The sequence below is a fragment of the Phaenicophaeus curvirostris genome, chromosome 3 (genome assembly GCF_032191515.1).
Source record: "Phaenicophaeus curvirostris isolate KB17595 chromosome 3, BPBGC_Pcur_1.0, whole genome shotgun sequence".
NCBI lineage: Eukaryota > Metazoa > Chordata > Aves > Cuculiformes > Cuculidae > Phaenicophaeus > Phaenicophaeus curvirostris.
The window spans coordinates 30,545,359-30,568,730 of record NC_091394.1 but is presented as its reverse complement, the minus strand read 5'-3'; the positions used below and the strand labels follow the sequence as shown (position 1 = coordinate 30,568,730).

The following is a 23,372-nucleotide window of genomic DNA, read 5'->3' as shown; positions in this document are numbered from 1 at the left end:
AGTCACAACCCTGCATCCACAGTGGACAACAGTATGTTGTGCCATGGAGACAACTTTATATGTGATTTGAGGGGGGCACTGAAGATGTTCATTGTGCACCCGCTGGCACAGGAGTAGTGCCACTTAGGGTGGTGGCCCTGCTGCACTCAGAAGAGCCTGAAAACTGTGACTCATAGAGCAAATACTCTGGCACAGCCTCCCTTTGCAGTTAAGTCCCATCGGTGGCAATGGGGGCAGACCTCCCAAGCACTGCGCTCCCTGCCAAGGCTTTCACAGATTTAGGATCTGGTCCAAAGAAGGTAAAGGTGCTCCTCACTTTCTGAAAGTTTTAGAACAAGCCTTCAGATAGCATAGCCTGGAGCTGTGAGAGCTTGAGGCCAGGCACCCTTGCTTCTCACTGCAGTCACCCACAGCTGAGGAGGGGCTGGCCCCTTGCCTCCCATATACATTGCCAGCCTACACTCTAAGTACAAGATTGCTTAGTTCCCAGAGGAGTACTGTTATATGCAAGAGATGTGAGTCACCCCTGATGAAGTGATTTTTTTTTTCCCTCCTTTTTGGGGATAAGGAGGTTTCAAGAAAGGAATTTGGAAATCTCCAGTCCCTTTTCCAAAAGCTTTCATTAAAACAGCCCATAAAAGCAGTCTCTGGAAACTTTAGGAGGCCTTTAAGAAAAAAATTAAAATTAAAATTCAGTTTTATTGAATAAATGGGCAGCACTGAAAATATTCAGAAAATTAAAATTAATTTGAAAATAATTAAAAATAAGAGAAGCTTAGTGTATGTTTCCAAGTTCTGGGTAATATTAAAGAAACATTAAAAAAATGGCAAAGGAAATTTACTGTGAGCAGGTGTTTGAAATAATTGGGGGAGAAAAAGGGTTGACTATTAATTAATGAAGAATTATGAATGTCCCTTGTTGGATTTTTTTCCTGTAGTCAACATATTTTTAACCACATGATCTTAGCGAACACATTTTAAAAGTGTGGAGTTGCTTTACAGACACATACAGGGAGCTGAGTGATATTTTATCCCCATTTATTTTATTTTCTCCAGTGGCACGCATTTAGCAGGAGCTGTTGAGAGGACCGAGGCACTATGGCAAAGTCTTCCTCATCAGCTATAAAACACAGACAGTAATATTTTCAGGAAAAAAACCTCCTACGTCAGGGTCAAAGGCACCGAAAGCTAAAACACAGTGACTGGCTTCAGAAAGGCAAATGAAGAACAAATGTGTAAGGCCTGGTCACACATAGGAACTCACCCTGGGGTTTCACCACAAAAGCTTTTTGGAGACCTACTGAATTCAACTGGGCCCCACGCAGACACATGCTGAAGCCTGAACACAGGCTCCAGATGTGGGTACGGTACCACGAAGTTCCCAGCAGAACAGTGTCACTACCAGCACTTATGACACAGGGACAGCTAGGAGACATTTTTCAGAGGAAAGAGGAAATAAAGTCTTTGTGCAAAGGCTATACAATCCCCTAATTTGGAAGGGAAAGCTCTCATCAAGCTCAGGCTGGTCAAATACAGGTTGATATTAAATAGAATCTTGCCAGGGTAAGAAGCGAAAGTTGCTCCCCAGGCATGGTGAATGTCTCCACTGCTGCAACCAGAGTTGCAGATAAACCACGAAGGAAAAGAGCTGCTTACTGATTATAAACCAGTGTCAGTCAGAAGTTGCTTCCTGCTTTCTTGTCTTGTAATTTTTTCTAATTTTTTGCACTTGCTCTTAATTTTTTTTCACTTGCCAGCACAATTTAAGTTTTATTTAACTCTGCAGGAAACCTTCCTCCTGATTTCAGGCTGCTTTATTAGTCAGTGAACTTCTAGATACGGTAAGGTTGAAGTGCATCACCCAGAGAGCAATATTGAATAACAAGCCATTAGTCCAAGTGTGACAATTCAGGGAGATTCAGGGAGAAAAGAGTGACACTGGCTCCCTTGAGTGACCAAGCACCAGAAATCTCAGCAAACTCTTCTTTCCTCCCTAGTGACCTGGTCTAAGGACCTGCAGCCAAGAACACCTCAAACCCTAGTAATTTGCAGACAGCGCTGAGGCTTATATACAAGCAGCAAGTATAAACTGCTAGCCTGAGCAAACCTTCAACTTAGGTGGATTTGTTTCAATGGAAATTACTTTTCTGTTATGTTCACATACCCAGAAACAGCAGTCGGAGAAAAGGCCGTATTTCTATTACTTTCTGCTATAATGACAGGCACATTAAATACAGCAAACAAAAGGCCTGGAGTAAAGAAAATCAGCATTTATTTCTCAGTCATCTTTTTACAAGACTGCTTCATGTTTTTCAAAAAAAATAAAATGAAACCACATACCAAAGATACATGAGTTAATCTACAAAACCAGACAAGCTGAAGTGATATGGTACATGAAAATCCACATGCTTCATAATTTAGTTCTTACATGCCATTTAAGTTGCTGTGGAGTATACAAATCTTAGTTCTGCCCCACCAACACGTGATCACTAACTCTACTAACATAGCTAAACACCATATTTACAAAGTGTTCTAGTAGTCTTTATCTAAGATTGGAAGCAGGTAGTTAGTTGTTCAGCTACCAAGCCTTCATGGAAGGTGAAACAGTCTAATATCCCTAAATGGATTCATGCAGTGTTTAGTTTCATTCACGCAAGACACAAGGACAAGTATCTATCAGTAGTACGTCAAGATGCAGCCTCCTTCTGGAACAAATTTGGAGTTTCGGTGTTCATTCATCACTGCTGTGTGTTTGACACTGAGCAAAACTCCAATTGTTTTCATATATTAAGAGTCCACAAGCTAAGAATTGCCCTGCTCACTGGTTGGGCCAGGGGAAGGGAATGAGATGTTTGCAGGTCCCCATCAGTGGAGAAGAGCTGACAAACACTGGCTTTTCTCACAACTCCTACTGGTTGGGGCCATTTTGCTGAAAGAGGGTCTCAGTGATTTGTATGTCAGCATTAAACTGAGGACCATAGAATCATAGAGTCATAGAATCATAGAATAGTTAGGGTTGGGAGGGACCTTATAGATCACCTAGCTCCAACCCCCCTGCCATGGGCAGGGACATCCCACCAGATCAGGCTGCCCAAGGCCACATCCAACCTGGCCTTCAACACCTCCAGGGATGGGGCATCCACAGCCTCCCTTGGCAACATGTTCCAGTGTCTCACCACTCTCATGGTGAAGAAGAGGATGCTAAAATACCTTGATTCATACTGCAGTAATTTAAGCACTGCAGAAAAACTGTATCTTGATTGAGATTCCTTAACCATTAAAACATTAAGGTTCTTTTTACCTTTTCCGGTCAAGACTGGTGTAAAGTAAGATACTTTTTGCAAGGGCTGCAGAGGTTAAGCCAGGCTGTTGTGCTACTTGCATCACAAAAGGTTGACCAAGCCCTTCCCTTATTTAATTCTACACTATTACTACACTGTTATTCCTGATTAGAATCAAGTTTTAGCCGAATTTAACTTAGGTTTTAACTTTATTGAATTTCTGACATCAGGAGGAATATGAAAAAGAAATTAAGAAGTAACTTCCGTCGTAACTCCAGAGTGGATTATCATAGATTGTCAATTGTTTATGCTGTGGGTGTACTCAGGGGAGTGACTGGCTGCAGGTGCTCAGGTTGGAAAGCCACCAGTGTCTCACCTTGAGACAAATACATTTGCTTCTAATCCTGGTGCTAACATTAGACTACTCTGGTATATCTTGGGCAAAACTCTCTGGGATTTTCTCTAGCTGAATCTCTACAGAATTCATAGAAACGGGAAGAACAGTATCCTAATTTTTACAAGTGCCAGGTGATAGCTGTCTTGCAGTGCCCGACAAGTAAAGCTGTGCTTTTCTGAGTACAACTACATCTGATACCGTGGGAAATTCTGTCAGTTACCGAGTGCCTTCAACTTCCAGTGATTTCCCACAGGCTGCCCCTGGAGAACAGCCCCCATGTGTCATTACTGCTAAAGCTGCCTCTCAGAGCAGAAAGCCCTCAGGGAGTCTGTATGCAAACCTGGGGGTCGAATCTTCACCTAATGTAAATCACTATGCTCCCATGATATGGCCTTTAATTTTTACATGTCAGGATGGTGTACTCAGAGCAGACACTGCATCTTGATACCACCCCTTTCACCACCATTGATGTTTCTGAATCAGCGTTGTAGTAACTGCAGCTGTCTCTGGCTGTCTCTGGGCACACAACTAAATGGAGTAACAGCAGTTAGCACAGCACCTTTCATAGAATCATAGCATCATTAAAGCTAGAAAAGACTTCTCAGATCATCAAGTCCAACCTTCAACCCAACACAACCACGCCTACACCCACACCTGCTCTCAAGCACAGTAATACACAGTTTCCAAACAAATTGTGTAAACCAATATACATCAGAAATTATAATAAGCAAACTTACACAGATGCAGTTGACTTAGTAGAATCTAGCTGGCTTATTATTATTACCTAGTAAAAAATAAATAATGATCTGTCAAAACAACAATTTAATACAGCAGCCTCTAGCTATTAGCCATTAGAAAACATATTTAAGGAAAACAGAACCAAACCCAAACTTGCACGCGCACACACACACACACACAAAAAGGCATGCCCCTCAAAGTGCAACAAGATAGAATTAGAAGGCCACTAAAGAGAAGCTGTGTCAAGTTGTTATTTAACTGAAATTATAACAGCCAGAAAAGATATAGGCAAACACCTCTAGAGACATTTCTATTAGGCACAATACTATACATAAAAGTGATAATTACACAGCAGTATAATTTTTCTACCCTTAATAACAATAACGATCTTGGTAATGTGCCTGCCTTTTGACGCAGTGCTGCAGAGCTAGAGTCTATGGGGCAATAACAAGGAGTATCCCTGGGATATTTTCCTCCTCCACTGGGCACCTGCAGGTCCACATTTGTGCTTAACCCTGGGCACCAAATGGCACCTTCAGTCACTGTAAAGGCTCATTCAGTCCCACCTCCTCCAATTGCCCCAACCTCAACCTCATCTACCACTACAGGAGCTGTTCCAAGGATGAAATAGTGGGGCAATTAATAGATAAGACTCAAGAGTGTGACCATGACTATCCATGTTAGTGAGAACGAAAGTTAAATCCCTTGAGGATGTTAGCACACTGTCCTGTTGCACAAGTAAGTGGCTAGTGAGGTGCCCCCTCCTCAGTCCATGCCTTCTGAAACAGTCTAACCTCCCAGAGCATGTGAAATATGCCAAGCTCTTCCATGCTCCCCAAGTAATTCTCATGCATGTATTACTGACAGATGAACTCTGTGGATGCGCGTAACAGAGACCACATTCTGCTATTGCTCCTAGAGGATTTGCAGCGGAGTCAGCACTGCACTCACCAACACAGGACTGGTCTTTACGGCACTATGCTATTAATTACTACTCAGATGTATACATCCACAAATGATAAAACCTCTTAATTCAACTGAGCAACAACACAGATAAGACCATAGTCACATTGTTATTTTAGTATCGTTAATAAGATTCAAAATGACATGCAATTTATTCATACCCATGTAAAATCTACCACAGGAAAAAAACAAACCCCAACCCAATCCTACAATACTGGCGCTGAAGGGCATAATGAGATCTTGTCATTCCAAAGTGGTCTGCTACATTTTAGTCTGATTATTGAGTTGTTTGCTGTACAAAAACCTACAATATCTTGAAGGTAGCCAGAACAGTAGTAGGAACTCCAGCCCTAACAGAAAGGTAGCTTTTCTACTTATTTTGCACAGGCAATTACAAATGGTGACTAAAAATAAGCAGCCCAGTTTCTATCCAAAAGTCATATGCCTGTTTATTTGCTTTGAGGCTGCTTAGTCTTTTCCCAAAGAAATCTCAACTTCCGCTAGTCAAAGTTTACTTTAGTTAAGACTACAGATGAGGATTTGAAGGTTGCAATGCTTTACATGTTATCACAGTTACATGGTGAGTCATTGTGTGATAACAGTAATGGGTCTCGTGTATTTGCAATTAGTACAACACATCAGTGTTTCTTACATTTCACAGCTCTAAGAAGCCCTGTTCATTTACAGAAGCAGTATTAAGAGATTTACCACAATGGCTTTAAAACATTGGATCAAACTGGCTGTAAAGAATGTCATGGCCTTGATGTCCCATTAATGGGCCCCTTTTATTTCAATATGAATGCTGTCCACAAAGGACAAAGATATTAAAAAGAATTCATTGGGTAGTGATGAATAATATTGGTTTGCCTTTATGTTGATCCCTTTCGAAAAAAAGACATAATTTAGATATAAATACATAAGAAACGTATAGGTAACTATATAGAAATAGCTATGTTAATATGTAGTTTGATCAGAACTAGATTAATCAAAGAAAATTAAATGCACAACAATATGTCAGCATCATTGAACAAAATACTCACTATAGTTTGCATTCATGTAGTTTTGAAACCAAGCAGTCTGAAAGCCATATACAGCAAGGATAAGTTTCACTATTTTAACTTCACAGTCTAGGCAACTAAGACTCAGATTCACTTAACGATGAGCCATACTCAAATAAATTCAGGTAAAGAGTTCAGCTGTTCTAACTCCAAGTTTTTTATCTGGTAAAGAATCAGAAAGGCTTGGGAGCAAGATAAGAAAAGAAAACTGTAAAAACAGAGGATTTCCATTTGGGCCTGTACCCATAGGTTATAATGAGCAGAAGGCTGACTCTCCCTCCTCTTTGCTAATGGTCTTAAACAATCCTATCAGCATTAAACAAATCAGCTGGTGCAAAATCATCCTCTGTTAAAATAACTGTTAAAATAACACTGAAGTATATTTGCATTTTGGAGAACAGCATCTGCATGGGTACAAATGAATAGTGCCTTGTTTTTTCTTGTTTAATTAATCTGAGTGTATTTAAAGAAAACAGTAATTCATCAGGCTAAAAATTCTGTAATGTATCATATCCCAGTTGCAGAAAATTCACCTATGTGCAAGGAAAGCTTCATTTCTCACTTCCACTGGCATTACACTAACATGGCTTTAACTGTGGTTGAGCAAATCCTTAGCTCATTTTAGTATGACAGGAAAAACAGACTTCATCTCCTACATAAGGCAGCTTAAATTAGATGCAATTTTTTTTTCTTTAATTATTTGACTCCAGTTGCAAATCAGCCTTGGCTACAAGATATGACGCAGTGACAGCCTGCCTTCTGGGCTGAGATGAGAAACAGTCAATTTAACCTGATAATTTGAACCTTAGGGAACCTTTGATAAATAAAGGAGGATGTAAGACAAGATAAAGAAAAGTTCATTATGAATCCAAGCTAATGTAGCACTCCCAGACATGGTGAAATTGGTGCTCCAGAAGAAGCACCTCCCTGCAACCTGGAGAAATACTTTCATTCTTTCAACAGTTGAATAGAGAAGAGCAGCTTGGCAACTCTGGGACTTGTCCTGCAGCTAAAGTGCTGTTGGTCCATTTAGCAGAAGTCTCAGTCATGGCAGAAGGGTAAAGCACCAAGACTGCTGATATTTTCAAATCTCTTAGCAGCAGTAACCACACAGCAGCTTTTCTGCAAAATAAACAAACCAAGAATCCAGTTAATTCAGCAGTATACTTTTTTATTTGGTTAAGTGTTCTAGGACAACTACATGGTGGTTTCTTGTGCATAAGGAAAACTAAGCTTCTTGCTTACAAAGGGTTCTTCCAGCCACCCTATTTGTGAGATGTTTTACACAACTTTACAAAGACAAGGCCTCTTTGTTAAGTGCAGAAGTGGTCCTGGAGGTCCCTCTTGAAATGCAGCTATCTGCTTTTTTTGCCTATCTTCTCACACAGATCACAGCATGAAAAGGCCCGTTGCAAACCTCTCCATTTATTTGTGTTACCACTGCAAGCATTTATAATGCCAGGTCTAAATCAACTGGCACTTGAGTGTATTATTTTGGGTTAAATGTGGTAACCATGCTGCTTGCCTGATAAAAATAGCTAAAGGGATTCTTTAAAAACAAAGAATGGCTATGACTTTAGGTCCACTCATTAGGTAAACTCAAATAAAATCCAAAAAGAAAAACACACATAGAGGAAATAACACTGCAAAAGCCAAAACCGGGTTTTCCTGTAGGTTAGATCATGGTTAGGTTACTATGTTACAAAGCTATAAAAAGTTTATTTAAAAATAATTTCAACTGCTGTCGGACAGTCAGTTTATCTCAAAGTTGATTTGGTTGTAATAGAAAATTGTGTAACACAAAGCTTCCTGCACTAGAGAAGGTGAATTTTCACCATTTGGTTGCTTCACAGTTAGTGGCTTGAAATGGGAAATACATATAAAAACACTAGTCTTGTAACACGTCAGGAAAACCTGTTTAGAAAACTACTTCATAGAAGCACACAGGTGAGAAGATCAAAGCTTTATGTAACTTGTCCCAGCATCACTGAAGAGGTGGTGAATGCTGAGGATCACAAAGAGATGTTAATTCCCACTGGATTCCCACTACACAGGTTGATGCTCACATATTACTCTATCAGGGAGTTCTGTAGCTTCAGAGAACACAAGAGTATAATAATGGTACCTTAGCTCTCACTGACCTCCAGTGTACCGTGGAAAGGCAGCTTCAAGTCCCTAGGACACTTAAAGATCATTAGCTTCTGTGTTTCTACTCTATACTGTATAAAATCTGCTTTTACTATATAAAATCTGTTCTAATCATACTTAGTCAAAACAGAACAAAAATTTCAACCTCTCACAATACCCTGTTTTTCACAGGTTTCTGGACAAAACCTGTTGCATACAAAACCCAGTGCATCAGTTGCCCTACCAAGGAGATGATGGAGGATGGCAGTATTAAAAACTTGCTTGTGGTGAAAACTTAGAGTACTTTTATTTTGGAATTCTGGTTGTTAGTCATGACGCATGAACTGAAAGGAAGTGGTTTTAACAGTGTGTGTGTTCTCAGCCTCTTTCACATCTTGACCCACCACTGAGTTTTGCCCAGAGATGCCCCCTGAAGCTCTGAGTGGTTCCCATGGTCCTTCAATGGAGACACCAACTTCTGCGGTAGTTGGTAAAAGGGGTTCTGGGAATTAGTGTACCGGTTTATGGAGATACTGTACTGCATGAAGTAGCTTGATTTCAAAGCAGCTGAGTGAGTATGCTTTAGTCAAAGACCAGAGAGAGAATGTGAGAGCAGATTTGAGTCTCCCTGATCCCTGAGGGAGGCAACTAAGCCAGACAGAGAACCACTAATGAAGTGTTTCTTAATGAAAGGGCAAGGACAGGGAGCCAGGAAAAATGGGCAGAGAGATGCTCTGTCAAAATTTTTTGGGTTGCTACAGGATAGGAGGGTAGGTCCTGTCAGAACTGGGTCCTCGAAAGTGTGAAGCAGCTTCTTTTAGGGGACACCTTGCTTTCATTTTGCTACTGCTAGCAGAGCTGCTCTGGGGGTCTGGCCTCTGCCTCTGCTAAAAAGTAATTACTTTTCATATTTCTACCCTTTTTACACCATACTCTTAACCACAACATGAAAACCTGGAAGCTTTCAACACTGAAAAATTATTGGATTAAATCTTACCCCTTGAGAGTCAGTGGGAGCATAACCATTCCCCCTAAAATGGCCAGGGTTTGCAGCACATATGGCTCCATATATAAGATTTTTTTTGCACATTGCTGTGACTTGGTATAAGTGATAGGCCTAGTTTACATTTTGAATGCTTTCCAGACAACGGTGAGTATGGTCCTGGTGAGTACAGTTTTAACTGTGCACTTTGGACTACGCAACGTTTGCGGCCGCCTACTGATCACTTCCACAGAGGCTACAGGATTTATGTCTGAAGAAACACTTGAGACCTGAAACAAACCTTCTGTTCGGCAGGTCTTTCAGAGAGGTTATTGAGCAGGAGATGCTTGAGAAACACAGCCACCTTTAGTCTTCTTCTATTGGAAAAGAAAACCAAAAAAAAGAAAAGAAAGAAAGATGCCATTATTGGAGCATGAACTGATGATCAATCACATTTTACTTCTAGTTAAGGTAACTGCAGAACACTGCAACATCAGCACATTTAGTGACGCTATTTCACAAAGCCAAAGAAGTGTGAACAAAAAATATCAGGGGATGTGCTACAGAAGATTCTATTAAGGTAGTGTTTTGGAAGAAAATTGGTGATGGGAAGCAGCACAGCAGATAAGCAGCCCATGTTCTTGCAGCATTTACACAAGACAGTCTGTTCTCCAGGTTGCCAGAATCGGAGCTTCACTGGAGCCCAGCTAATCTGTCAAACCGTATCCTATGAAACCCACTAAAGAAATACTAAACCATGGCAAATTATCCCATCTTTACTGTGTATGCACCCTTATAAATCTTCTAATAACTTCATGAGCATTGCTGTTCTGGGAGATTATAATGAAAACTAAATTTCAATGAAAATTATAACAATGTATTTGATTGATACTATTTCCCATTTCATACTAATTTCTGTTATCCTTACTCCGCATACCAGGAATATCTCGGAAGAGCAGAGCTGTCAGAGCACTGCTCACTCCACCATGTCCAGAACCCACACCACCTCATCAGCAGAGCTACTACTGCTTTATCATCATCGTAAAATTTCCCTCTTATTTTAATATGATTATTTCATTGATTAATAATATGGTCTCGTAATTCTTAATGATGGCTGTAATTCAAAAGGTACCTTGTCATATAGATCCTAGGCAATACAGCAGTCATTTTATTTAACATAGATGTGCTTTGCCTGCAAAGGAGGAACCAGCTACTTGTAAATGTTGTAAAAAATCTGAAACTTGCTTAAAGTCATCCCTTATGAACGACTGAACAACAGAGTGGACTCACTTAAAATCAGCCAACAGCAAGCTCATCAACAGCATGAATCTCCCATACCCACTGACTACTTAACAGAAGAACAATCAAAATTATCTTGTTGATCCTACAGCTCAGCCCAGCTGAGTTGTTTGTGTTGCCCACTAAACTGGCTGTCCTCAAAGGGCAAGAAGGTGATTAAGTACAAAGATACACAATGGGTGAAGTTCCAAAGCTAGCATGAAATCCAACAGCATTTATGGGGGACTTCAGGAGAACCTGGAAGGGTTTTGAAATTAGGAAGCAGAATCACCCAGCTGGAAATCTCTTTTCATACAGTAATTCATTGCCAATTTTGTTAATATACTTGCTTTGCTAAGAAATGGTTCTACTCAGCCACACACTGCAATTGCATGATCTTATATTTTTTCCCAGACATGCAAGAACCGATGAGCAAGTGTGAACAAGCAAATCATAACAGCTAAAAAAAAGCAAGGAGATGCATGTGGCTAGCGGTGGCAAGAAATGCAGCAGCAAGAAAGACTCAAAACCAGTTAAGAAATAGTGATGTGGAAATACAAGACGGCAATAGCAGATCTACGATGCACAAGGATATTTCAATTAAGGGACCTGGAGTTTGCAGTGGAGCTTGTGGTCTGATAACCATGGGTGTTTCAAGGCAGCAGTTGCACTTATCCTCCAGCTAAATGAAAAACAGAATGCTATTCAGTGTTTTCCCCAGAATCTTACAAGTCAACCATTATCTTGTACAGGTCACGTGTTCTGCCATCATGCAATGCTGTCATTTCAGGACACTATACCAGATGACAGCTAGTCCATAAAAGTAACTTTTGCTTCACAGCAAAAAGGCATTCAGGTAACTTTAGAAGATCTTATGAACACAATTAACAATATCAATGAAATGGTATTATAATACTGTACATGGAGTAATGATAGTTCTACAATACAGCAGCACAGGTGACACAATTGTGACATGATGGCATCGAACACTTATTTTAAAGATACAGGGATTATATACCATTTTTCCTTGATGAGAAGCTTTGAGATGAAATCTTTGGCCTGCTCAGAAACACCTCGAAATTCCTCATCTTCAAAATCCCAGCTACAGGACAGGATATTGTTGAGAGTCTCATTGTCATCATCACCCAAAAAAGGAGACAATCCACTGAGGCTAAAGCAAAAAAAAAAATGTTCAATCCTCTTGTCTTTTCCCATATTTGTACCTGATCTCCAATGTGCTGCCTATGATTGTTCTATCACTCCTTGCCTGTCTTGCAACACGTTACTGTCTAAGAAAGTTACCAGACAGTTCCACTCCTCTCTTCTATTTAAATGTTTAAATAAGCACCCTTCTAATCTATCAAACCAAGAACTACTGTATTTTGTGTTAGGTCATATTTTCTAGACCTCCAACCACTCTTGCACATACCTACTGGGAACTTACCAAGAAGTATATATTATTCTGTAAGTGTGATGTTCTAACAGTAATGTGAAATGTGCAGTGAAACACAGAATTAAAGTTCATGGTGACTGGGAAAAGAGAGAGATTATCGAATATTGAATTTGGAAAGAAGCCAACATTTTCTATTTCGGGTACAGATTTTGTCAACCTTCCAGTAAAACAACAAGTTTAGATGAGTGACACAGTTCAACCGAGAAACAGCTTACAAAGCAGAGACTGAATCCTACTTACAGCATATAAGCAATGACTCCTACACTCCACATGTCTGTAGGGAAGGAGACAAACTCATAATTCACAACTTCAGGAGCAAGAAATTCTGGAGTCCCAAAGTTTACCCGAAGTTTTTCCCTGGGCTTATATCTAGGAAATGGAAACATTAACAGAGAACATCAATTATAGCTCTAATTAAAGTTGTAACAGAAGTTATTTAGCACTTACAGGGATTTCAGAAGCATAAAGGAAATTCTGCAGGAAAACAAGGACAGACAGAGGTACTAAGTAAAAATAAACACGTTCATATATGGAATGAAAACTGTTCACAAGCTTTATATCATACTTCAGGGCAAAACACAACTGCTACACAAAGGAAGACGTTCAGATTTCAAGGACTCCTAAAAGCTGCTGTTATCATCCTTTTGGGACCTCTCCATATCATAGGTATGGAATTTTTAACCAGTAAATCTTTCACTAAGGTTATGGTACCTAATTAAACTCGAAAGTGATATAGCATGGGATACTGTAACAGCCCTTGATGGTCTTTTACAGTCTCTTTTGAAGAATCTTGTGTAACATTGGAGACAAGAGACCAGACAAGATGTGTCATTGTTCTGGTCCATTTTAGGTGTTCCAAGCTACTTATGTGCATGCTTTGTCAGCATCAGCCCTCCTTCAATCTTCTGCCTGAAAAAAAGTCTTCATAACAAATCTTTTTTACTCAGTGCTAAACATTCCTTATTAAAAGATATCTGTGGTTAAAAGAGCCACATTAAATATGTCTGAAAAAAAGTAGAACATTATTTATCTAATATGTCATTGTAGATACGTAATATATTTTTCATTGTTTCCTAATTCATTTGCAATTAGCAAGCATACATGCATGTACCTTCTTGCCAATCCAAAATCAATTATTTTTATTTGATTTGCTGCTCGGTTTACACACAGGATATTTTCAGGCTGCCAAGAGAAAACAAAAAACACCTTCATGAGAAAAAAGTATGAAAAACTGGGCTTGTAGAAAACTGTAGGGAGAAAAACATTAAAAACATAGCAATCATCTCTTAAGCGTCTTTAACTTTCCTCCTTGTCCAGATTTCTCTGCATGGGTAGCCCCTGCAGCTGTCCCACAGCAGTTGGGGTCATGTGTTCTGTGCCTTGCTTTTCTTATCCTTGCCTTTTCAATTTGACATATGACAGTAGTTCAGATAAAGAACTCATTAGTGGAAGTAGACAGAGAATGAAGACTTCCAAAGAGGAGTTCCAGGATGCTGGCACTTTGATTTTACAGACCCTAATGAGCCGACATTAATTTTGAATATAAATAAATAAAGGCAAAATCCCCACAAATTTGATGGGCTTTGAGGTATCTCTTATAGCTTCAAGTTTCTGATTTCATAAATATTCTGGCAGTAACTGTCTGATTAACACTGATGTATTAAGGTAGTCACATCGACTTTGTGCTTTTCTCAGATATTTTAGTAAAAAATAGGATTCGCACATTAAATCCCTCTAGATTTTCATAGGGCCAAATGCTATTCTTCACTTCCATGGAAGGAATCCATTAACTTCCTAGAATTACTCCAAATTCATACAGAAGGGACCGAGAACAGAACTTAGCCAATTGTCTTTGAAACGTAAATGCCTAAAATAGAGTCTCATATTCACTGCCAGCAGTTTTATAGCTACTCTGTCTTGTTGCTCATTGAGTCCTCTTTGAAATTAAACAGCCCTCAACACTTAAAACATTAGTTAACCTTTGTCACCATTACTAATTCATTTTATATGTAGGACTTTTAAACACCACAGGACCATATGTCCATAGTTTCTGAGGTCCTGGATGATTATGGTCAGGATGATTTTCTCTCAGTTTCAAGCTTTCCTCCCCAAATTCATTGGTTACTGACAGCAATTTACGAACAAGTCAAACAGAAGGGAGAAGCCATAGCTGGCAAGCAAACAAAAAGAGATCTCTGGGAAGAATATCTTGGACTGTACATGTATCATTTTGTCAGCATTTTGACCTCATATTAAACTTGTGCCATCTCCAAGAATATAATTAACGTGTTTCAAGGAACCATGAAAACATCTTCTTGACAGGTTTCTAGGTAACTAGATGCTTATAAAGAAAGAGAAAAGTGAGTCTGGTCATTGATTAGCAATGGAAGAAGGCCCCCACAAGCATCTGCTCATTCACTTAACCACTGCAATAACATATACGCTAACAACATTAAAGATGTACTATATTAACTGAGTTACTGCAAGCCAAAAACAGCAGCCGTAACCAAATTCTCACCAAAGAAAAAAGTGTCTTGTGCAATTTTTGTTTCTTTTTGCTTTGTTGCAAAGCTCAGGGATCACTAGGAAGCTTTATAGCCAGTCATAAAACTAAAGACATCATCCTGTTTTATTCTTACACTAAACAGAGGTAAGAAACAAGTCTATTATTTGATAGAAACTTGGGTTAAGGGAGAAAAAGCCAGCCCAAGAATGTGAAATTGGTAGATTTGTTTTTAAAAAGGAGGACTTTTTGCATATATAGTTTAATATTTTAGATAACTAAGCAAATATGTGGCAGCATATTTGCTGCACCCTGCTCTGGACTTCCAGCTGCACTAGCACCTATTGCCTAACCCAATACATACCTACTGTATTTCCTACATCTGCCACTGAGTATTTTTATTTCTTTCATTTGAATGTATTTTCCCTTAAGTTCCCTATCTATTGATGCCTTTTAATCACCCTGACAATATAGTGTAGTCCTCAGAAAGATGTGCAGGGTTTCCACTGATCCTGATTAACCACTGAATTTAATACCACTGACTCATGCCTTGGTAACTGCTACCTCATGACTGATATGTAAAAGAGATCTTGTGCAGTTGAATTAAATAATATTTGCATAATACCCTGAGATCCAAATATCAAAACTGAAAATACCAAGATATTTGTAGTCAGCTGGCAGCTTTCTGTAAAATCAGTCTGTGGAAAATTCAAATTCTATAAAGCTTGATGACTTACGATCACAATTCTCATCTAATTTACTTACTCCTGTAGTAGCTTAACTGATCTCAATGCAGTTAAAGTGAATACTTATTAGTATAAGGAAAGCAGAATAGGTCCTTTACCCTTTCTGCCATGAGAATCTGCTAAGAAGTATGGCCTAATATCAAGAATAAGACTTTCCACAGCTGTCATTGCACAAAACACATATCTCAGTTTTCTACCTTTAGATCCAAATGAAGAATGTACATCTGGTGCATGTACTGAATTCCCTCGCAGATCTGTTTTATGAACATGATGGTATCCAACTCCGTCAAATTGCAGTTTTCATCAATAATTCGGTCAAATAACTCTCCTCCTTCCACACTGACGAGAGAAAAAAAATAAAGTGGTGACCAAGTCCAAATCCAATCCCATGCAGATATAGTAAAATCAGATTTGGACAATTGATTATTTTAATAATTCACAATTGAGTTCTGTAAGGTAGGTCTACAATATAAACTTGGACTCCGATCTGAACTTACCAAGAACTGGGTTGTGATGCATGGAAAACCAAGACAATATGTTGGATAATCTGCATTTAAATTCGTGATCTCCTCCCTTAGAGTTTAAGAGGGAAATGTTTTAAAATTTTAATTTGAAACTATCTAAAGTCAACAAAAATGTCAATTTCTCATGACATTTCAGAATGCCTTCAGATTACCCATTCAAAGCTATACAGACATTTATCTTTTGTGATGTGCTAACCATGTAGACCAGATCCAGAGGACTGTCTGAGATGATCCAGAATATATAAACTCATGTAACTTTGAATGATCTTCCAAGCTTTTCAATGTGTAAATTAGACCCTTTTTGGCTGCCTTAAGACAACATCTACTTAATTTGACTTTAAGGCAGTGAGTTTGTATCTATTTAGCCTAATAACCGAGCACAAAAAAACCCGAGTTCTATCCATTCAGGCACCCAGTAGAAGGATTAGGCACAACACCTACAGGTGGTTCCTCTTTGGTGTAAAATGTCTTCTCATTTACTTCACAGAACTGGAGATACTCTGAGAGGTCTGTTTCCTTGCTGACACAAATTAAAACTTGAAATTAAAGAGAAGATATATAACTCGGTAAAGCAGTCGCTTTACAGCATCAGGAATGTGGCACATTACAGGAAAAAATGCAAAAAATGGCTGCACTTTTGTCTTAAATTCCTCTTTTATTTTTTTTTTTGAGAACATCATTCAAATGTTTTTCCACCCGTAAGATGCTCTATTTCTAATTTCAGGAGAAAATAAGAAGGAAATGGATAATTCTAGCAAAAGTGGTAAAGACAGAAAGGGAAAGAAAAAAACACACTTACTATTCCATGACTAGGACAATGTCATTTTTTGATTCAAAGGCGTCATATAGCTGGATGAGGTTCACGTGATTCAGCTGGTTCATGACATTGATTTCATTCTTTACTTCGTCCTGTAAAGAATCATGGGCACTGTTTCAGAAGCTTTTTCTCTAAGAAAGCTACATGAAACAGGACATGGTTTGACCCAGACATTTACATTATCTTCACGTTTTCACTCATGGCAGTGAAACACAGGGTTTTCCTTTGATTGTTCCTGCAGTAGTAGATGTCCACGCTATAGGATCTACTAGATTGAATTAAGAGCTTGAGTGTGGGACTGCTTCAGTAGTAAGTTATTTGGGGAGAAAAGAAAAGGGAGAATCCACATGGACAAGTGGTGGATTCACAGGGTTGTAATAAAAAGAAAGAAGCAGATCAGGACTTGCTTCAACCAGCTGTAGGTATACTTTTCTTAACACAGAAAAGTCCAGGGCAGTCCTCAAAACCTCCTTGTGCAGTCAGGGGAGACAGAGTGCTACTTCCACTCAGCCCAGCTATTTCAGACATGCGGTTTAGGATGGGCTGGATCATTCTCTGGTGGTGCCTCTCTCTCTACATTGACTGTAAAGGGATCCTTCATGATAAGTTTTGCCACAGCTATGCCTTAGCAACCCCAATCTGCTAGGACAAACCCCACCCTTGGATGCCAATAACGACATCACTGTCACATAAAGGATGATACAATGCTATGCCTGTCTTTCCTGTGCAAGAAAGCCCCAGATGGTCATGAGGTTTGCAAAACAGACCAGATTAATTCTCTTCATCTGTATTTCATTCTCATTCTGTTTAGGAAACTGGCTGCCTCTGGACTGGACAGGTGCACATTCTCCTGGGTGGAAAACTGATTGGATGGCCGGTCCCAGAGAGTGGTGGTAAATAGAATTAACTCCAGCTGGTGGCCAGTCACGAGTGGTGCCCCCAGGGCTCAGTGCTGGGTCCAGTCCTGTTCAACACCTTTATCAATGACCTGGATGAAGGCATTCAGTACACCCTTATAGAATCATAGAATAATAGAATAGTTAGGGTTGGAAGGGACCTTAAAGATCATCTAGTTCCAACCCCCATGCCATGGACAGGACATCCCACTAGATCAGGTTACCCAAGGCCCCATTCAACTTGGCCTTAAACACCTCCAGGGATGGGGCACCTACAACTTTCCTTGGCAAACTGTTCCAGTGCCTCACTACTCTCATGGTGAAGAAATTCTTCCTAATGTCTAGTCTAAATCTTCCCTTCTCCAGTTTATACCCATTCCCCCTCATCCTATCTCCACAACCTTTTATGAATTGTCCCTCTCCTGCTTTCTTGTAGGCTCCTTTCAGGTACTGGAAGGTCTCCTTGGAGCCTTCTCTTCTCCAGGCTGAACAAGCCCAACTCTCTCAGCCTGTCCTCATATGGACAGTCTTTAGTAAGTTTGTAGATTACACTAAGCTGGGAGGTAGTTCTGATCTGCTGGAGGGTAGGGAGGCTCTCCAATGGGATCTAAACAGGCTGGATCACTGGGCTGAGACCAGTGGCATGAGGTTTAACAAGGCTAAATGCCAGGTTCTGCACTTGAGGCATAACAATCTTGTGCAGTGCTACAGACTGGGGGAAGAGTGGCTAATAAGCTGCCTGGAGGAGAAGGACCCAGGGGTGTTGGTTGACAGCGACTGAACATGAGCCAGCAGCGTGCACAGGTGGCCAAGAAGGCCAATGGCATCTTGGCTTGTATCAGAAACGGCGTGACCAGCAGGTCCAGGGAGGTTATTCTCCCTCTGTACTCGGCACTGGTGAGAACGCTCCTCGAATCCTGTGTTCAGTTCTGGGCCCCTCACCACAAGAAGGATGTTGAGGCTCTGGAGCGAGTCCAGAGAAGAGCAACAAAGCTGGTGAAAGGGCTGGAGAACAGGCCTTACGAGGAACGGCTGAGAGAGCTGGGGTTGTTTAGCCTGGAGAAGAGGAGGATGAGGGGTGACCTTATTGCTGTCCACAACTACCTGAAAGGAGGTTGTAGAGAGGAGGGTGCTGGCCTCTTCTCCCAAGTGACAGGGGACAGGACAAGGGGCAATGGCTTCAAGCTGAGCCAAGGGGAGGTTCAGACTAGACATCAGGAAGAAATTTTTCACAGAAAGAGTCATTGGACACTGGAACAGGCTGCCCAGGGAGGTGGCTGAGTCACCATCCCTGGAAACGTTTAAAAGACGAGTAGATGAGGTTCTCAGGGACAAGGTTTAGTGGCAGGTAGGAATGGTTGGACTCGATGATCCAAGAGGTCTTTTCCAATCTGGTAATTCTATGATTTGTGTTGATGTCAGGAGCCCAGATCATGTCTATTATCAGGATCCCTCACAATGACATCAGGTCATTGCAACAAAGGCTACAGTGTGCTTGAGAGGGAAAAAGCTATGTCACATGTCTGACAAATGTATTTACCATTATAGAAAACACTAATAGAATTAACAGCAGAAAGAAAAAAGAATAAAAGGAAAGCCGAAGAGACACAAAGAGTGGAAAAGAAAGTTGGAAAAATTGAGATTTAAAAAAAAAATAAAGAGAGAAAACCAAAAAAAAGGTACTTTAATGAGTTACTATATGTTCTGGAGAACAGAAATAGAACTAGAGCCAATGGTAATCTAGCAGGTCCTATGACTGTGATGGCCTGTGAGCCACTTGGCGATGATCTGTCATGTAGCTGAAGGACGATGTGGGATTGATTAGGGAACAAAAGACTACCAACCTTCTGTTTAGGACCTTTTGCTTTTATAATTTTGGCTGCTAGCTTGAGACCTGTTGCTTTCTCTTCACACTTGTGCACTTGACCAAATCGCCCTCTAGGGAAAAAAGAAAAGAGAAAAAATATCATTCGGTAGTACTTGTGTTGACTCTGAATGTAAACCAGGTTATAAACAAAAGAAATTATCCTTGCCCTACTGAGTTCCATTTCAATTGGTCTGTTGCTGCTGTTTTCTCATGTAGATTACACTTGCTACTATTTATTCAGGCACACCAAAATCACACACTGTTCTAGCTGATATTATCTCACTTGTCTGATTCACTATGCTCACCTCATAACATGCAATGACTAATCCTGGGGAAGTCAACATACCATAAGGATAATAACTCATTTGTGTGCACAATGTGACCCCCTCCATCTCATCATTCTCCTTCAAGGGAGGGTTATGATTTCATGATTAAATAGAGCTTCACCCAAGACCAGGCTGCCATCAAAACTGACAACATCACTGTCTCTCAAACAATACCAGGATAAGAAACCAAGTAACTACATCGCCTGTCAGATTAGTCTGCTGATCTATCGGAAAACATACATGTTTTTTCAGGGATGGGACCCACTGAGAGAAAGAAGATTAAATCATGTCTCTATGTCCTGCTGGCTGCAATGTGAGGTGAAGTATTACAGCATCCTAGGAGCCCTGTCATAAAGCCTAAGGGCATTTGGCTGACCTAGAACAATACCAAATACAAGCCAATTTTGTTGGTGCCAAACATGAAGCCAAAATTTACTCAAACAGTAAAATCTGCCTCCTGTTCTCGTTCCTCTCTTAAGCACTGCTAGAGCTTAGACTTGATTACTTTGGCTGTTGTGAGGCATGTTGTTTCCATTCACCTCCTGGGGTACTTGGCTGTAAATTTGTGCCTTGCTTTCCATGTTGAGTGGGTTCACCCAACTTACCCTCCCAGGATTTCATTCTCGCTGACATTATAGTAACTGCTGATCCCCACCCTTTTGGCTGAGACAATCCGGTGATCAAATGGTGCTGGTGGAGTTGGGCTATCATCTACAAAAGACAAAACAGACAGATAGTATATCAGCGGTCCCACACAGTGCTTGTCTATCTCATATTTTAGTCCCTCTTTTCCCTGGATAAGCTCATTTAAGAACTGAGTACGCCTACCATCAGTTTTGTAGACAGGTACTTCTCTGTTGTTTAAGAAGGGCTTTACTGCAGGAGCTCCAATTCAGAAAAAAGGGTGGTGTTGTGGCAACATACTACAAAGACAAGAACTCCTTTACTAAGTTAGCATCTTCCGCACAACAGTAGCAAGAGGTAAAGAGAAAAATGCCAGACTATATCAGTGTAGCTTCAAGCCAACAAAGGGCCTCAGCAATTTGTTTGGAAGGATTTCAGCTTTTCTGACTTTTTTTTTCCACCTCAGGAACTGTTGAGTATTTCCTGTAACTCTCCAGTGGGGCAGGAAGAGAGACTGAGCTCTCCTCTAGGCCCAGATAAAAGAGGCTATTTCCCAATTTTTGCGCTTCATAGTGAAGAATCCTCTTCCCTGCTTGACACAACTTGTCATTCTCCACAGTGTTGTCATCATCTTTAAAGATTGCATTTAATCTTGTGCACATGAGGGAGTTTGACCCTGGCAGGCACCTGGGGTTTATTGTATTGGCTCAGGACCTGATGTGGTAGGACACATCGTAACCATCACATGCTGCTTTGAAGAATTTCTATCCTTAAAAAAAGACAGCAGAAAAAAGGTAAAGAGAGGCACAGAGAAGGGATGGGTTCCCAACATCACACTACATGAGCTATGGAGTTTTAGCACAAATGCAGGTCTCTGGTATTATTGTCTGGACCGCCACATGCTGGACCATTCTGCCATCCTGATGTCAAAATCCCTGCTGGCAACTAGCCCTGCATGCCCAATTTCTCTTTGGATTTTTTGCAGGGTGTTGCGACTTCAGTTTCATACCCATGTTGATTTTCACTTGATTGATATTCCTGAGAATGACCTTTGGCTGACCAAGGTGGCAAATATTTCTCCAACTGGTTGGGAGGGCTAGAGCCCCAGTGTTTCAATATGAGCTCTCTGGTTTGGAATGCCGGCTCCCTTTTGTGTGAGGCTTGTTGAGCAATTTTAAAACCATTCATTACTCCAGTGAAAATGATTAAAAACACAAACAAAAAAAACCCCGCATGACAGCATGTAGCTGGCAGGAGCAGTTTGGTCATTAATGTAGCAGTGGATTGTCCTTATTCATGGTGAATGTCCATTTTTCCAGGGCACCACCTGTGTACCTAGATTTTTTTTTGACAGTGTTAATAACTTACATGGTCAGGAAGTTAGTTCATGGTCAAGGAATTGTGAAAAGCTGGAGCTTCTGGAAGTTTGCCACCTACTTGGGATTCTGCAGTTTGACTTGCACATCCTTAAGTATGGGCCTTTGCATGTTACTGAGACCCACAAGAAGTCAAGAAAACCTCTGCCTGAAAGGCAGAATTTGACTCCAACAATGCAAACTCCAAAGACCCCAGCATGTATGTGACAGAAGAAAATGTGTTTCTGAAAGCTCAGCTTCCAAATGTTACTAAAGTTCGGGCAAGGACGAATTCTTTTAAAGAGCCCAGTGTGCCTTTTTGAAAGTATGCCTAAGTTCTAGCCTTCAAGATTTTCCCAGTGACAGATCATCTGTTTTTATTTTCTTGCAAACTAGAGGGGACTTCTCCCTGATCAAGAACAACCTCCCATTATAGATCAAAGATGCTCCAAGAGAGACAGTCTAACCTAACAATCATCCCTAACAATCTGTCAGAGCTCAGGACACATTATAGAGTTTAAAGTTTCAGTACACTATCTCCTATTTCTTGCTACAAAAGCCTAGCAAAAATATTTAATATTTTTTTTTTCCCTTTCCAATCCTCCCCCCATTCCCAAAGCAAAGAAATTAATTCTGAGTCCTATGCATGCACACGCACACACATATCTTCAAATTCTTCTGGCCATCTTCTCATGTGCCATCATTTCACATACAGTGATAGGCACTGAAATTCTCAAGCTGGAGGTCTAATATTAGAAATCTCTGCCTCACCCCTGTAAGCACTGCTTCAGAGCTCAGTGCCTAAGCACCATTCATCTGACTATTCAACAGCATCAGTCAGGCTTCCACATGAAAATCTGTATTTCTTTATTTTATAGGCTGCAGTCGTTCTCACTCAGATTGCAATGGTACAAATGCAATCAAGCTGGTTTTGCAGGCTACACTCAATGCACTGCAGATTCTGTGTTAATGGATGTTCTCAGCGCTTCCACAGATCAACCAATTTTGCCACACATGATATAATTTCTCCCACCACTCTATACTCAGAAGTTTTAGCACTGTTTTTAAAAGAAAAGGGGAAAAGGATAGTATTAGGGAAGTAGCTGTGGTAGAAGCAAATTAGTCATGACTAATTTCTGCCAGAACAGAAGCCTCTAATATGCAAGCAAACAGTATTGTGTTCTTTCCCATCAGCTTAGGATGTGGCCCATGAAAAACTGCTTACCATCAGAGTTACCATGCACACCTTTTCACCCTACTAATTACAATTGTGAAATCAGTCTGGTCTACAGATTTGTCTCTCTAATAGCAGTGGAATCAAATGCTTTGCCCTTAAGAATACATCCTATAAGAGCTTTTTTAAGTTTTATATATGTTGTTAGCACTTTCTGCATCTAGCCTGCTCTTTTTTTTGTCATCTTTGATTAGGTTTTCATC

General features: G+C 40.3%; 1 protein-coding gene across 2 annotated transcripts in view; it reads right to left on the bottom strand.

Moving 5' to 3' along the window:
- Positions 1–3,400: 3,400 nt before the first annotated feature.
- Positions 3,401–23,372, bottom strand: part of MYLK4 (myosin light chain kinase family member 4) — a 34,098-nt gene continuing 14,126 nt past the window's right edge. The window contains exons 5-14 of one of the 2 annotated variants that reach the window (XM_069853568.1): positions 20,562–20,667; positions 19,608–19,701; positions 16,850–16,959; positions 15,724–15,865; positions 13,389–13,459; positions 12,518–12,646; positions 11,843–11,995; positions 11,434–11,506; positions 9,848–9,923; positions 3,401–7,559 (exon numbers count right to left, since the gene is read on the bottom strand). In XM_069853568.1, the coding sequence (XP_069709669.1) occupies positions 9,876–9,923; positions 11,434–11,506; positions 11,843–11,995; positions 12,518–12,646; positions 13,389–13,459; positions 15,724–15,865; positions 16,850–16,959; positions 19,608–19,701; positions 20,562–20,667 (926 nt within the window). In that variant the 3' untranslated portion in view covers positions 3,401–7,559; positions 9,848–9,875. The remainder of the gene's footprint in view (positions 7,560–9,847; positions 9,924–11,433; positions 11,507–11,842; positions 11,996–12,517; positions 12,647–13,388; positions 13,460–15,723; positions 15,866–16,849; positions 16,960–19,607; positions 19,702–20,561; positions 20,668–23,372) is intronic. The other variant, XM_069853569.1, reaches the window with a different exon arrangement.